This window comes from Grammomys surdaster, unplaced genomic scaffold, assembly GCF_004785775.1.
Source record: "Grammomys surdaster isolate TR1022 unplaced genomic scaffold, NIH_TR_1.0 219, whole genome shotgun sequence".
NCBI lineage: Eukaryota > Metazoa > Chordata > Mammalia > Rodentia > Muridae > Grammomys > Grammomys surdaster.
This window is the reverse complement of record NW_021604664.1, coordinates 1,595,389-1,612,352: the sequence shown is the minus strand read 5'-3', so window position 1 is coordinate 1,612,352 and position 16,964 is coordinate 1,595,389. Positions and strand designations below refer to the sequence as shown.

The following is a 16,964-nucleotide window of genomic DNA, read 5'->3' as shown; positions in this document are numbered from 1 at the left end:
TTGGGTTAGCTAAAGCGTTGTTCATCTTTTAACATGATCTTGTTCTTTTTCTCTCTTAGCCATTTTATTTGTTTCTCTTCTCATCTTTGTTTTCTCTATTAATTTTGGGTTTTCCCCTTCTATTTCCTTAGTGTTCTATTGTTAGTTTATTTGAGACTTCTATTTTTTGTGGTGGTTTATTGCCAGAAATATCTTTCTTAGTATTGCTCTTGCCATATTGTATATTGTAATTTTATTTGTTCCAGAAAATTTGTATATATGTGTGTGTACCACAGAGGTTGAGATCAGATTTCTTCTTAATTCAACTCCACTTTATATAGTGTCTCTTTTTAAATACCAGAGCTTGAAGATTAGCCTAGCCTAACTAGCCAACTTGCTAGTTCTACCTCCTAGGTGCTGGTATAATAGCCAGGTTGCCCTGCCAACTCTACATTTACATGGCATACAAACTCTTGTTGTTATGTTTGCACTGCAAGAGGTTTGCCTCCCAAGCCATCTTGTTACTGATATTTTAAAAGGCTAAGTTTTGGGCCGACTATCTGAGCAGCGGTGGCTCTGCTTAGCAGAAGGCCTCAAATGCTCCAAGGCCTGAAGCCAAGCACTTCACATCTGGAAGTGTCCAGAGGCCACAGGCATGCCACAGCTAGAAATGACCAGCCAGAAACACCGGCCCTGGCACCCACAATAAGCCATCGTGGGACATGGCTCTGCCAGTCTACCACGCTGTCTTCACAATGCTTGGCTGAGCCCAGACCATCCCACCATCCACGCGGTACCCAGTAGAAATGAAACTGCTTATCTAACAGCTTTATATATTTGGAAATGCTCAATTCACAAGAAGCCCACACAATTAGAGATGTTACCCAATACCTAGCCTAGATATTACAACTACCTCAGACTGCTAGAGACATGTGTACATCCCCACCATCTTCCCCTCTCTCGGGTCCTCTTTTTTTTTTTTTTTTTTAAAGCTCCTCCTTTTCCTTCTTCCTTTTTTCTCTCCTCCCAACTCCTCCCACAATACCGAGTTTATTGTAAAATATTCAGGTATACCATCTCCTCAATTCCCATTTCTAGGAAATAGTTTACATTTCTCTTTTGCTTCTTCATTGACCTCTTGGTTGTTTAAAAAACTACTGTTGATTTTCTTTGTACATAATGCCACTTCTAAAGTTTTTCTTGTTGATTTCCTGTATTGTTTCATTGTTGCCATGGGAGATATATGCTGTGATTTCAGGGTTTTTGGGGGGGCTGCTTTAGGGGGTGCTAAAATTATTTTGGGGCTGGAGGGATGGTTCAGCAGTTAAGAGCACATGCTATTCTTTTAGAAGACCCAAGTTCAAGTCCCAGAAACCGTGGTGCATGAGGGGAAAGAGGTGTCACAGCCTCCTGTAACTCCAGCTCTTGTGTACACATGCACAACGCACATAACTAAAAACAAAGTAAATCTTTATTTAAACATTTATTCAGACTTACTTATGGTCTGGTCTACAGGTTATTCCATATACGGATGTGCAGAATTTACATTCTGCAACTCTAATCTGAAATGTTTTGTAAATGTCTGGCTTGTTCATTTGATCCATAGTTCAGTTAAACTCCATTGTTTCTGTGTTGATTTTGGTCTGACTGAGATCGTCAAGTGAATGCTAAGAAGCCCCCAACTGCACTGTGTTGGAGTGTTCTCTGCTTTTTAAAATGTGATGTTCATATTATATAATCAGTTCTATAGTATTGGGTACATATATATTTATAATTGTTATTTTCTCTTTTTGAATTGACTACTATGTCATATAATGGCCTTTACATTTTTCTTTTAAATTTTATGTGTATGAGTATTTTGCTTACATGTATGCCTGTGTACTACATGCATGCCTGATGACTGATTGCCAGAAGAAAAGCATTTCTATCCCTTGTAACTGGAGTTAGAAACAGTTGTGGGCCACTATATAGGTTCTGGGGATTGAACCTGGGTCCTCTAGAAGGAGGAGCAAGTGCTTGTAACCACTGAATCATCTTTCTGGCCTTGGTTGGTTTTTATTTGTTTTACTTAAAATCAATTTTATGTGAGTATATCAACTTGCTCTTTCTGTAGTATGTCTTTTCCTATCTGTTTATTTGAACTATGTGTGTGTTACTGAAATACATTTCTTAATTGGCAGCATATCATCAGATCTTTTTAAAAATCCATTTAGTCTGTTTTTTTTTTTTTTTTTAATTTGGTGAATTTATTCTCTTTCTATTTAAGGCTACTATTGTTGAGGACATAGTCCTGTCAGCTTGTTTCTTATTTGTCCCATTATTATATATAATGTGTCATTGAAGTTTTCTGGATCTCTGTATGGACAGGCTTTGTTCCTCTTTCATCTTGGAGAGTCCTTTTGAATGCTTTCAGAATAGTTATCTTATTTGCTTGCTTGTTTCATTTCTGATACTTTTCCTCTATGGCTAGGCTGTGGCCAAGGTCTCAGTGTTGGTTGTCTTGAAAGTCGGTGTTCCAGCTTCCTCTCTTGATGGTAGCTGTTGGGGTCTGCATTCTCACTTAGCAGGTGCCTTGCCTCTGGCTTTCCTTCAGTACTCTGCAGATACCATTTTACTCTCACCTGGATTTCTAGTTCAAAATCTGCTGTGTTATAATTGGGAATCCTTTGTGTGGGACTTAATGATTTTCTCTGGCTGTGTTTTGAGATTCTTGCTTTGTGTTGAGCTTTTGATAATATAAGCCTTAGAGACTATCTGTTTTGGTTGATTCTATTTTGGGGTCCTTTGTGGCTTCCTCGTTCTAATTCAAGATTTGTAAGCTTTTCAGTAGTTATTTCTTTGAACAAGTTTTCTGTATTTTTTTCCTTATCCTTCTAAAATAACTGTACATGTAATTGTTTCTCTTTACAACACCAAGTTTCATAGGTAATTTGTTGCTGTTTTTATTAATAATATACATGGATATTTATGCACACTTTGTTGTTCTGTTAAGCTTAGAAATTCTTTTTATGCTTAATTAAGTTCATGGTAGTATTTTTTAATCTATCTGTAGCCATTTATTGTCTTGTTTTTGCCATGGTTGAGCTGTTCCCTATGCATAGACCGTGGAAATTTTCTCACTAGTACTAGTAGATGCTACACTGACATCTGTCTTTCAATTGCTCATTGGGATGTCTCCTGCAGTATCAAAACTCTGGTTTCTAGATACCGTGCTGAGCTTGATGTGTTGACGTCTGACACTTCATATGTGATTCCTGGATGTTTCAAGAACTGTTCTTTTGCCTCAGTGATCTGAATTCTCTTGTCATTATATTTAGGGTCATTTTTAATTCTTCAGGTCCATGACCTTTGGTCCTTTCCCACATGATCTCCAGAAGCATCTCCCATTTGTCTTAGTGCTCTCCTGGTAGGATTCTTCTACATCAGGGTGGAGTCTTATGGATTGATTCCTGGCCATGGCCCCTCTGGGGATATAGCTTGGTGCTGTAGTAAGTTCATTGCTATTGTTGATTGTCAACTTGAGGAAGTTTGGGATCACTTAGGAGACAGTCTTCCATACATATCTATGAGGGGTTATTTAGATTAGATTAGCCTCTGAGTATACCTGTGATTACCTTGATTAGATTAATTAACATGGAAAGATCATCCCTACAGGAGGACTACATCATTCTCTGGGCTTGGGACCAAAACTACCTAAAAAAGAAGCTTCTGGAATACAAGTATTCGTCACTGTCTTCCTGATGGGATAATTTAAGTTCCTGCCACCCTGATATCTTCCCTAATGATGGAGTATACTCTTGAAGGAAAATCAACCCTTCCTTTCTTAAATTGCTTTTGTCAGGGTAGTTTATAATAATAGCAAGTGGAAAAATACTTTGTGCTTTTATGTTTTATACAAAATATATTTGTCCATTTCTGGCCTTAGCACCACCCTGAGGCACTCACAGGTTCGCTTTCATCCAATTTTAGCCTTTAAGCTAATTTAAATATAATAGTACATACTCTTTTTTGTTTTGTTTTGTTTTTTTAAGATGACAGACATTTGTCTTTTTTTGTTTTGTTTTTTAAAGATTTTATTTCTTTTACATGTATGAGTGCATACACGTAAGTTGTCTTCAGACACACCAGAAGAGGGCATCGAATCTCATTACAGATGGTTGTGAGCCACCATGTGGTTGCTGGGAATTGAACTCAGGACCTCTGGAAGAGCAGTCAGTGTTCTTATCTCTCTAGTGTGTACATATTCTTTTGTATCTAGCTTCATTTATTGTAAAACAGCAAAAACCAAATGACAAAATAACAGAAAAGCATAAAACAATAACCAAATAGGTACATACAGAAGGGGGTGGGTGGGGAGGAAATTCAAGTGAGTTCTGACTGAAGTTTAGTGTGAAGACCAGGACTGTTTATCTTATGGTTCCAGGCTCCCCACACATTGTCTTTTGTTTTTGTTGCTTGAGGCCAAGTGGTGCTTCCTGTCTGTCTGTGCAGTTAGCTTGGGTGTGGGTGAGTCCTTTGAACTCCCTGTTAAGCTTTCACCACTCCAGGGCTCCTAAGCCTGAAGTTCGCATTACAAAATACACTGTGTATCTGGGCAACCTTTTCTATATAGGAGCTCTAACAGAGAGAGTCTGTCAGTCTGGCTAAGCCTGGCATGGCTTGCTTACTCCTCACAGGTACTTGGGCTACTTCCCACAGTATCTATAGTGCCATTCTTAGGTGCCCAATATTTGTGTAGGTTTCACCCCCAGCATCCACCCTAATCAGCATCATCAGCACTTCCCAGGAAGAACAATAGAATATATTTATTTTTAGTTTTTCCTGAGTCCAGGGGTGTTGTTTCTCCAGGTTACAGCATTTGTGTAGTGCCTTCATATTTACTATCACCTACAAGCTTTGGTTAGAGTCCCCACTGACAACTGGTACCTGTGATGGCTCTTCAGATTTTTTTCTCTGGGTTGCTCTTAGGTGAGCCAGACTGACTCTGGGATTCTTTTGTAAAATGTATTTTATTTTTTTAATAAACCGTTAGATCTAGAAGTATTTTGCCTGTATGTATGTCTGTGCATCACATGCATGCCTGGTACCTGGAACTGGAGTTACAGTTGTGATTAAACCACCATGTAAGTGTTGGGAATTAAACCCAGATCCTCTGGAAGACTAGCCAGTTCTCTTAACCACTGGGCCATTTTTCCAGCCGCTAGGACTCTCCTTATTTGTTGAATTAGAAAGAATTAGAAATTACTGTTATTATGATAAAACATGTTTACAAAAGCAACTAAAGGTAAGGTTGAGTCTCCTAGTAATTACAGAGAAGCTATACTCATTATTTCCACAATTTATAAGTGACACTCAAGGTTCCTTGCTTGGGCCAGCCTTCTTGTTTAGCTTCTTTGGGTCTGTGTAGTGTAACATAGTACCCGTATTTTATGGCTAATAGCCACTTTAAGTGAATGCATACCATGAATGTCCCTTTGGGACTGGGTTACCTGACTCAGGATGATATTATCAAGTTACATCTATTTGCCTGCAAGATGCATGATATCTTTGTTTTTAATAGCTGAATAGTATTCTATTGTGTAGCTGTTCCACATTTTCTTTATCTACTCTTCACTTGAGAGACATCTAGGTTGTTTCCAGTTTCTGGCTATTATGAATAAAGCTGCTATGAACACAGTTGAACAAGTGTCTTTGTGGGATGTTGGAGCGTCTTCTGGGTAATATACCTATGAGTGATATAGCTGTGTCTTGAGGTAGAACTATTCCCAGTTTTCTGAGAAAATTTCAAATTGATTTCCAAAGTGGTTGTACGAGTTTGCACTCCCACCAGCAATGGAGAAGTATTTCCCTTGCTCCACATCCTCTCCAGCAAGTGCTGTTTCTTAAGTTTTTTGTCTTAGCCATTCTGACAGGTTTGAGTTACTTGATTTTCATTTCCCTGATGACTAAGGGTTTTGAACTTTTCTTTAAGTGCTTCTCTGCCATTTGGGATTCCTCTGTTGAAAATTCTGTTTAGCTCTGTATCTCATTTTTTTTAATTGGTATATTTGGGCTGCCAGTGTGTGCTATTGACAGTGTCCTTTGCCTTACAGAAACCTTGCAGTTTTATGAGGTCCCATTTATCAATTGTTGATCTTAGAGCCTGAACCATTGGTGTTCTGTTCAGGATCCATATTTACCACCCTGCACAAAACTCAAGTCCAAGTGGATCAAGGACCTCAGCATAAAACCAGATGCACTAAATCTCATAGAAGAGAAATACCCTTGAATACATTACAGGAGGTATAGTTAGATTTTAATTAAAAATTAAAAATTAATTTAAGGGAGGAAAATGTTCTTCTGGCTTACAGTTTGCATCATGGAGGGGAAGCTTGTAGTGGCAGGAACTTGAGATACCTGATCCTGTTGCATCTGCAGTCAAGAATGCATACTGAATGCTTACTCCGAGCTCACTCTTGCACTTCACGCCTGAAGGGCGCCTCCCAGGGGACGGTCAAGGTCATCAAGTTGTCAGTTGAGATTACCATCCCACTTGGTGATGAGACAAGAAATCAGCATCAGTCAGCACAGAAGCCTGTTCAGAGCGGTTTTGATGTTCACCTGCTTGCTGCTATGAGGCCTTTCTTTACCAGATAAAACTCCTCTCTGTATGCATTTCTATGTTTTGCTGATTGTTCATGGCTACTGCAGGACAGTGGCCCCTGTTACCTGTTGTTTGCCTGTCTCTCAGGTGTTTGGGGCTATAATCTGAGTGACATGGATGCAAGGCACTCTATTCTACTTTGGCCGAAAGTGCTCATGTAACATGTAGTTCTCCTTATGCTTTTGCCAGTGTTGTGGATGCTCATGATCTGACTGGCCCCTGGGCTGCAAGAGCAATGATCACAGAAGCACCGTTATGCCTGGCCGCCTATCACTAGATAGCATTAGTCTGTGGGTATCTATCTACTCATTGACAAAGTTCTGCTTTCCAGCACTTTATTCTTTTGTAATATTTCCTGCTGTGCCTGGATTCTGAAGGATAATTGACAGGTTTGCAGAGGAGATGACTCACCTTGATGAGAGATCTTCAACCCTCTTTCATCCTCTCCTCCTCTCCTCTCCTCCCCTCCTTTTCTTTTTCTTTCTTTTCTTTCTCTGCCCCCACTCTCCCTCCTTCTGTCACTGTTTCTTTTAGGCTTGTATTTTACCCTCAGTGAGGTCTTGGGGAAGCTATAAAAGCAGGTCATGCCAATTTCATAGTGGTTTCAGCCTCTACATCCAGGATTCTCTCTCTCTGCGTCTCTCCTGATGGAGGTGTAGACTTCAACAGTAAAGACTATATTTCTCTATTTGAAAATCTAATTAGTCACCTGGTGGGCCTTACTTTTATACCCCCACCCCCTCACTGCCTTCATGATCTCAGAGGCTGTTTCTGGTTTGGGGGCCTGGCTGCTGTGTATCTGCTCTACTGAGTGCTGGGATTGAAAGTGTGTGCCACCTGCCCAGCCCTTCTGTGTGTTTTAAACATTTACTTATTTATTAAAATTAATTGCTTTGAAATGTGGCTTTCCTTTGCCTTCAGTGTTTTTGGTAGCTAGACCTGGCTGTGGTCACTTGATCTGTGGTCTCTGCCCTGGGGAGAACTGCAATTCTTTTTAAAGTCTCTTTTTACTGTTGAGAGCAAGAATGCTAGTTTTACTTAATCTCTGTAAATATTTACTTCATAAGCTATTAGAGATGGAGAATGCAATGGAGTAGGCTCAGCTGTGAGTGGTTGACTTGCTCTCGGCCATAGCTGACATCACACTGGGGCCTTCCATGGGTGTACTTGTCTGTCCATCTGCCTCTCTAGTTTATTGAAAAGTTATGAATTATTCTAAAAGTTGTATCACTTGAAGCTAGTGTGTGTTTGTGTATTCTGGAAAATAATATTTTGCAAAACAGGCTGAATTGATGCCATTTCCTCTGCCCTCCCAAACTTTTCCTTCCCCTGAGTGAGGCTCTCCATCCCTTTTCTTAGACATGTCTATATTCTGCGGTGCCTGTATGTCAGGTTAATTTAGAAAGGAAATCTAGCAAAGATACTCTGCTTGAGCTACAGCTTGATAGAATAATTGTGCCTGTCTGCGTGTGTGACTGTGTGTGGGGTGTTAAATATCTTGCATGTGTTGGAGCTAGTCATTGAATCCAGGGCCTTGTTGATGTAATTCGGGTACCCTACCACTGCATAGCACCAGCTTTAGTTACTATGTCTTGAATGCAGTTTTGAAGAATCAGACAGCTGTTCAGTAAAACAGTCTAAATGTTTGTTAAATCTCTTCATGACAAATGCAGAAGTCTCACAGCTCTTTTACTTACTGGGATAGGGATACGGAAATTGCCCTCAGCACATCTAAGCAATCTCTGTTTTACTAGGCGGGTGCCAATATTGACACTTGCTCAGAAGATCAGCGGACCCCACTGATGGAGGCTGCAGAAAATAACCACTTGGATGCAGTGAAGTATCTCATCAAGGCTGGAGCACAGGTGGATCCGAAGGTACCCACCCAGTCAGGTTCATATTCCTATTTCATGTGTAGATGTTTCTTAAATGAACAGGGAACAGTTTCTCCTTGAAACGCTGTAGGAACTTGTTGCCACCAGATGTTTGCCCTGTTGTCTAGCAGAGTGTTTGTACTTGATGTAGTAGTTCCTTTTCTGTCACTATGACAAAGATACCTGACAGAGTGACTTACAGGAGTAAAGATTGAGTTTAGCTCATGATTTTAGAGGGATTCTGCTCCATCAAATTGTAGAAGGCATGGCAGAATTGCAACAGGAACTTGCTGACTAGAACAGAAGGAGAGGGTGTAAGCTGGGCTCAGGCGCAGGTATAACTGCACAGGCCTCTCTGATGACCTGCTTCAGCCAGCCAGGCTCCACCTTCTGAAAATTTCACAAATTTTAAGCTGGGAATAAGCCTTTGGGAACATTTTAGATACAAACTATAAATATGTTGTGACTTGGCTTACTAGTAAAGGTTTCCTAGTAACCGCTGGATCAATTTCTGTTCAGTAATAGACAAATCAGCCAGGAAGGAGATGGCCATAAAGGTTTTGTTCCCTCTCTCATCGTGCTGTCCCTCTTGTTTAGAGCAAGAGCAGTTAGGCAAGAAGAGAAATGGAAGATATCCAGATTGCAAAGAGAACTTAAATGTCTCTCAGTTCACAGTTACTGTGATCTTTTGTATAGAAACATAAAGGATCAACAACAAAACAGTTTGATGAACAGTAGGACAAAGTTGAGGTAAATAACAGTTACATTTCTCCTTCTGTCTCTGTTTTGTGAGGGTTTTTGTTTTTGTTTTTGATACAGGGTCTTATAATATACTGTGAGCTTAGAACTTGTGATCCTCCTGCTTCAGTCTCCTTAAGTATTGGGGTTACAGGTATGCATCACCATGCTTGCTCTATATTTCTATGTTCTTTCAGTTAAATTATCCAAAAGGAAGTTGAGTTAGTTTCATTTTCAGTAACATCAAAAAGAATAAAATACTTACAAGTATACTTAATCAAAGAGTGAAAAAGCTTATACATTGAAAACTCAAGCAATTGTTAAAGGAGACTGTAGTGTATAGCTCAGTTGGTAGAGTGCCTGTTTCAGCAGAGGTTTACACGTTTAATTCTAGCACTTGGGAGGTAAAATCAGAAGTTAAAGATTATCTTTGGTTACATAGTATGTTTGATGATAGCCTGGGGCTATTTGTGACCCTATTTTTTTTAAAAAAAAAAAAACATACAAAACAAAACCAAAAAGAAATGGAAGGTCATCCTTGGAGTATACGTATTCAATGTAATCCTTATCAAAATTCCAACGAAGTACAGAAGTACCCATCTAAAGTTGATGGAGATTTTTTATGAGGTCTAAAATAGTGGAAAGTTCCTTATTTCAGAACTTATTACAAAGCTACAGTAATGAAAATGGGGTAGTTCTGGTATAAACAGACAGCTCTAGACTTGGCTTGCTCTTCATGTGGGTTCCCTAACAACTGGAACAGGGGATGGCCCTGACTCTTGTTGCCAGGCTGTGGGTCCTGTACCCCTAACTGAGCTGCCTTGTCTGGTCTCAGTGAGAGAGGATGTGCCCTGTCCTGCAGTGACTTGTGCCAGGGTGTATTGGTACCCAAGGTCCACTCCCCACACACACTTTTTTGGAGGGGAAGAGGAGGATGAGGAGAGGCTGTGATTGGGATGTAAAGTGAATAAATAAATAAATTAATGGGAGAAAAAAGAATAAATGCAGAGCAAGAAAAAGACTAGAAAAGGATAGAGCTGCAGACCAGTAGAATTAGATGAACAAAATCTCAGAAATAAACCATTGCTATGTTAGTTGATTTAAGGCAGTTATTTAGCAAATGGTGCTGGGAAAACTTAGTATTCATATATTGAAGAATGTAGTCGTACCATACAAATGCAAAAATGGACTGAGGAACTAAACATAATAGCTAGAATTATATACTTTGCAAGGTAGTAAAACCCATGATCACAGCACTCACTATTTAGAGATAGGAGTGTTCCTGGAAGGCCAAACCAGGTTCCTTAGTGAGAACCTCTCAAAATAATGTAGCTGCTAATGATTTGGTGTGTCAACAGTTCTAGCCCTAGGTATACACCCAAGCAGTACAAAACCACTGTCAACATTACTGTTTATTGCAGCACCCTCCCTAGGAATAACTCAGTTATCTTTTATTTTGCATTAATGAACAAGTGTTCTATCTGTTCAACAGAACATCATCCAGGGACAGTCAGGGGCAAAGCTCGGAGATGTGATAACCTAGGTAAACTTCGGGGATATAAATTGTAAGAAGCTAGACACAAAGCATCAGTACTGCAAGCCTCCATTTATGAGATGCCCAAAGAGGAAAATCAAGGTCAAAGTGTGGCCTAGATGGTCTTACCAGCTAAATCAAGGTCAAAGTGTGGCCTAGACGGTCTTACCAGCTGTAGAAGACTGGTAATTAGGGCTGATGATTATAGAATTTATGTTTTTGTTTTGAAAAGTTGGTGAAACAATGCTGATCATTGTTTAACATTATATGTAATTCCACTGATTTGTACTCCTAAGAGTTAGAGGGCCCATGCAATGGCATACTTGGGAAGTAGAGGTAGGAGGATCTCTGAGTTCAAGGGTGGCTTGGGTCTATGTAGTGAGTTTCAGGCCAACTGTAGCTACATAGACAGACTGTGTCAAAATCAATCAACCAATCAGTCAATCTCAAAATAGTAGTGATAATTTGAAAACAGTAAAGTAAAAGCTAGAGGGCTGAGAGTGTGGCTTACTTAATGGGGTACTTACCTAGCATGCTCAGATCCCTGAGTTTGATCCCCAGTACCACATGAACTGGGTATGGTGGGTCAGTGTGTAATCTTTACACCTGGAAAGTACAAGTGTGGGCTTCAGAACTTACCCTTGGCTACAGAGTGACTTCAAGGGCCAGACTTGGCACATAAGACTGAAAACAAAACATAAGAATGTAATAATTTTATGGCAAAACTACAGTAAATAAACAATGTAAAGAATAGTTGTCAGTCAGTGGTAGAGTATGTGCCTAGCATTTATTTGTGTGGCTCTGGATTTATCCCTAATACCCTCGTCTGGTGTAAAATTATTCTTTTTCCCATCAGTACTTGTTTGTTTGTCAACAAAATGTAGCCATAACCCTGTGCAGACTTAATCACATCCAGTTTCATATCAAATAACATTTTCACTATTACTCTGGTATTAAATACTATTCTTGGATCTTAGAGAGGGAATTGCTAAGTTCTCATCTAGAACAGTTGGGAATCTACAAAGCCAAGGACTACAGGAGCTGCTGCCTACGAGGTGTTAGGGTCCGATGTCAAGACTAAGAAATGTGTGAGTGGGTTGTGCAGCAGATTTAGTACAGCAAAAGAAAGGATGAAGGAAACTCTTCAGTATTCAAACATTAGAAGATACCAAACTGCCGGGCGGTGGTGGCGCACGCCTTTTATCCCAGCACTTGGGAGGCAGAGGCAGGCAGATTTCTGAGTTCAAGAGTTCGAGGCTAGCCTGGTCTACAGAGTGAGTTCCAGGACAGCCAGGGCTACACAGAGAAACCCTGTCTCAAAAAAAGCCAAAAAAAAAAAAAAAAAAAAAAAAGATACCAAACTACCTAACATATATATGAGCCTGGTTCCTTAGAAAGACAGCAGAGAAAACCTAAGAGGAAAACAAAAAATAGGGTGAAGAACTCATGATTATGAGTTTAAAAACTGAAGAAAACCAGTAATCCACAGATCTAAGCAAGCAAACAATAAACCAACTCAATAAAACCTAAGTAAGGCAAACAAAGAATACACCACACCCAGATCCATCAGGCAAGAGTAGTGAAGGCAAAGAAGTCCTGCAGGTTGCATGTTGGCAAACACCTTGAGCTGCTACCAGCTTGACCTGCAGTGGTCTAGACATGGGTGAGAAGAGGCTGCTGTCACTGTGCCAGAGAAAGTAGTCTGAGAAGAAAAGACAGCCCAGAGAAAGTCTTCTTTTAGAAATGAGGTAAAACTAGGTGTGCACTTGGAGGCAGAGGCAGGCCGGTCTCTGAGTTCAAGGCCAGCCTGGGCTACACAGCGAGATACTGTCGTCTCAAACAATAAAATGAAAATAAAAGTTGTTGTTTTTAATAACTGTCTTTTTAATTACTGAGATTTTATTGATTGAGGATCAGTACACAAACATTTCAGTTCATACACAATTTTAACAGATGTGCCAAAAAAAAAAAACCCTGAGAGATGTGAATTATGCTTCTTCTAAACCAGATATTGCAGTGATGTTTCAGCTTAAAGCTTGGTGGAAATTTCTCCTTTTGAGGAGTCATCAAATCACACATCATTAAAATGACAGTGTAACTACTTCTTCTCATTCACAGTTTTGACCTATAGTACATGCTCAGGTTTTTATTTTATTGTATTGTATTTAATTTTAATTTTTTTTTTTTTTGGTTTTTCGAGACAGGCTTTCTCTGTATAGCCCTGGCTGTCCTAGAACTCACTTTGTAGCTCAAGCTGGCCTCGAACTCAGCACCTACCTCTGCCTCCCAAGTGCTGGGATTAAAGGTGTGCGCCACCACCGCCCAGCTAGTTTTTTATTTTTCATAGCACATTGTTACAACTGATCACAACTAGAAATGTGAAAGGTGTTAGAGTTTTTCTGTTTTTAAATTTTGTTTGCTAGGGCTTTTTTTTTTCCTTTTTCTTTTCTTGTCTTTTCTTGTCTTTTTTTTTTTTTTTAAATCAAACAGTTACAGAAATAGGAGACTAGAAGTAATTTAAAATAGTTGAGACCCATTAAGTATATGACTGAGGTTCCAAATTGCCATTAAGTATGCTTTGTATTGTAAGATGTAAAACTTACCCCTACATGGAATGTTAAGCTGATACCTAAGCTGGTCCCAGCCTCCCATGGTTCAGTGTCCCACTTTCTCTTCTGGTTGTACCAAAAAGAAGTGATTAGACTTCTTTTTAAAAAAGAGTCATTTACATTTAAAAATGGAATGAGGTGGGATTCTCCGTTTTACAATGTTTCTAGTTACTAAAAACTTGCATTCAGAACATAACTGGTAAAATGCTTCTCTGGGTTGTAGAGGAATGAGATTGTACAAAAAGGGAGACAGGAGACAAATAGACACAGTGTGTGGTTAGTTAACTTTCGGCTTCTACTTCATGGAGGCTGGCCTCCTTGATCTTATTAGCCTTTCGGCTTTTCTGAAGCAGATCTTAGTTGCTTGGCTAGCTGCTTCAGCCTAGTTACTCTTTGTTTCTCTCTTCTGTTTTGTTAAATCTTTTTTGTCTGATGACTTATTGGGCTTTTTTTTTTTTTTTTTTTTTTTTTTGGCCTTTGTTTCTACTTTGGCAGGAACAAATTTAGCCAATAGCCTTGATGATCTACATTTGGGCTTCTCCTTTGATGCCCATTCTGAACTGACCTTCTTCTTGGGTGTCGTGGTACAGAAGGCCCATGTGACACTGAGGCCTGTTACAAGAGTCTGCACTGCTACCAGACTCGCTTCTTTAAAAAAAATTAAAAGACAAGACAAGGATACGTATGATGGACTTTATACAGATTTACAAATAAATCATACAACATTAATCGCTTCCCATTCCTCCTTCAGAACACCTCCCGACCCCCACTTTGAAATTCATGGTTTCTTTTTTGTTTAATTGCATACGTATGTGTGTGTGTAATATACTTAGGAAAATTTTTTTCCTAAGTATATAAAGACAACCTGCTCAGTCTGTATAATGTTACGGGTATGTATAGGTTTTTAGAGCGGACTCTTTGGTGTTTAGCCAATGTGTGGGCTGTTTCCTGGGGAACACCTTTCCTTCCACTCTTTAGTGTTCTGTAGTTTCCTACAGATTTTGTCTAGGATTGAATCTCCATGAGCTTACCTGCCCGTTAGCATCTCTATTGGTATTGTCCTTGTTCAGTTCCTGTTTTGGAAGCTGTGTTGTTGAGACTTCATGGGTGTTGATTCTCTGACATTGGCCAGGAGACATAATCTCACTGCCAACTTCATGTTTCCTTTGAATCTTTCCACCCCTTCTGCAGTAATTCCTGAGCTTTTTGTTGTGTTGTAGCTGTAGCATTTGGGACTGGGCACCACAACTCTGCAGGGGTTATGGTTTTCCATAGTGGTCTCCGTCTCTTGCAAAGAGTTTTTTTTGGTGAGAGTGTGAGAATTGCTGTGGGTATAAGGGTAAATATTTTGAATGTAGTTACTGAGTATGGTGGTTTAGTGAACATTTAAGAATTTAAGTTTAATTATGTGCTGTGTCTTTGTGTTGGTTTATGCATGTGAGTGCAGGTGCCTGGGAAGAACCAAAAAGGGCATCAGATTTCCCAGGAGCTGGAGTCACAGGGTTGTGAGCCACCTGAAGCAGGTGAACTAATGCTGGGAACTGAACTCAGTTCCTCCACCAGAGGAATATGTGATTTAGACCACTAAGCCATCGCCTTTCAGCACTAAATATAAATAAGTATTTTCTTTAGAGAAAGTATTAAGAGTAAAGACTTAAAGGGAAAAATGCTAGCAGAAAAAGTAAAGTGGAAAACAGTTTCTGTAGCCGCCGTAGAGGAGTAGTCAAGCAGATGAGACAGAGAGCAGGGACAAGTAATTAGACCGTGCAGAGCACTCGTGCTAGAGACTGCTGATTACCGTAATCTGTATCCATCCCAGGGGACGGACTGACCTCCATGTGTAGGTGTACAATAAGTGGAAAAAAAACGAAGACACCAAATGAGCGTTACATGTTATCTTCATAGAATGAGAATCACTACATTGGACTAAAAAGGAGTTGTGAAGGACCTGTGGGATGATGCACAGGGTTAGAAAAGCATTGAGATACGTCAGAAAACTAGATAGTAAAAGCTGTTGTCCGTTGGGTGGGATTGGGATAGGTAAGAAGGTAAGGAAGCTGTGCAAATGTTTCTATGGTGGGTGTAGTTGTACTTGGAGACAGTACTACTGACAACTTTGAACAGTATACCACAGCTTTTTTCTGCCAGAAGCCACTGCTATTTGCTGATTTCATGTCTTAGTCCTGTGAGTTTCCTTTGGCTAAAATACTCTCTAATTTACCTTTTAAGAACCACCCCCTCACACTCTGAAGCAGGAGCATTTGTGCACATATACTCTCACACACTTGGTAGCATGAAGTTTGTGTGTGTGTGTGTGTGTGTGTGTGTGTGTGTGTGTGTCTGTCTGTCTGTCTGTGTCTGTGTCTGTGTCTGTCTTATCTGTATACACACATACTCACACACTCAAGCCTGCCTGCCTGCCTGCCTGCTGTCTAGTAGTTCATCTGGCTAGGAATTCTTTCTGCCATGTATGCCATCACTATTCTTAAAATTTTCCAGTGTTGATTCTCAATATCAGTGACATGGGATTGGGTATCCATACAACTCTCCAGAAAGATGGGCATCCTAATTAATATCAGATGTATTGATATGTGTCCATAGTAAGTGTTTAAGACTCAAGTGTTGGGACCCTGAGAGACAGAGAAACAAAAACACAAAAACAAGGGTGGGGAGAATTGTCTTTCAGAGCAGTGGCCAGTATATCCATATAATCCCTGTGATCAGTGAAAACAGGCAGAGGAACTATGCCTGGCCTGCTGGCTCTACTCACTTTTTTGTTATGTGGATTATTTGCCTGTTCTGGAGCTTCTTGGCCAGTGTCTTGTTTTATTATTATTTTTTATTTTGAGGTAGTATGATGGATGTAAAATCTAAGAGGAAGCAGAATCAAAAGCTAATGACATATTCCCAGACCAAAGGATACAGAAGCAGTAATATGGCTGAATTGCACCTGTACAGCAAGTTTGCCTATTCTTTTCACTTTGTTTACTGATCAATCCACTCCATTTTCCATGTGCTCTGTGACCATGGTTAGCTCTCCAAAGTCCTTTAAGGAGCAGCTATGGCCTGGATAGGACACATATTCATGTTGGAACTATTCCTGGAAGGAATTGGTAAAGCATGCTCATTATATCAAGAAGCCTGGGGCTGTCTAGTTCAGGGTGGGTAGAAGTGGGCATGTTCTTTCTTCCTCGTGATGTATGAGTTGTATAGGTATATGTGATTGGAACAGGGTTTTTTTCCCAACCAGAGGGTTTCCCTAATATAGGGACAAAGGCTTGAGTCTTGGCTATGGGCTTTTGAGACAAGACCCTGGTCCTCTTACCCTGGGTTCATTGACAGGACCTCCTTTAGGCTGATAGCGTAACTTCTTTGTGTTTTGCACCAAGAACTAAGTCATAAGTGGTTTCTCTGGATTGAATGGCATTTGTATTGCAGGACGCAGAGGGCTCCACATGTTTGCACTTGGCTGCCAAGAAAGGCCACTATGATGTGGTTCAGTATCTGCTTTCAAATGGACAGATGGATGTCAACTGTCAGGTAAAGCCGTTTTTCTGTAAAGTGGCATAGCTGTCCCACTTCCTCTT

At 40.0% G+C, this 16,964-nt stretch overlaps 1 protein-coding gene across 6 annotated transcripts in view; it reads left to right on the top strand.

Moving 5' to 3' along the window:
- Ehmt1 (euchromatic histone lysine methyltransferase 1) overlaps window positions 1-16,964 on the top strand; it is a 134,817-nt gene that overhangs the window by 91,821 nt on the left and 26,032 nt on the right. For all 6 annotated transcript variants that reach the window (XM_028772798.1, XM_028772803.1, XM_028772800.1 and 3 more), the window contains 2 exons: window positions 8,377-8,499; window positions 16,816-16,917. In XM_028772798.1, coding sequence (XP_028628631.1) covers window positions 8,377-8,499; window positions 16,816-16,917 — 225 coding nt within the window. The remainder of the gene's footprint in view (window positions 1-8,376; window positions 8,500-16,815; window positions 16,918-16,964) is intronic.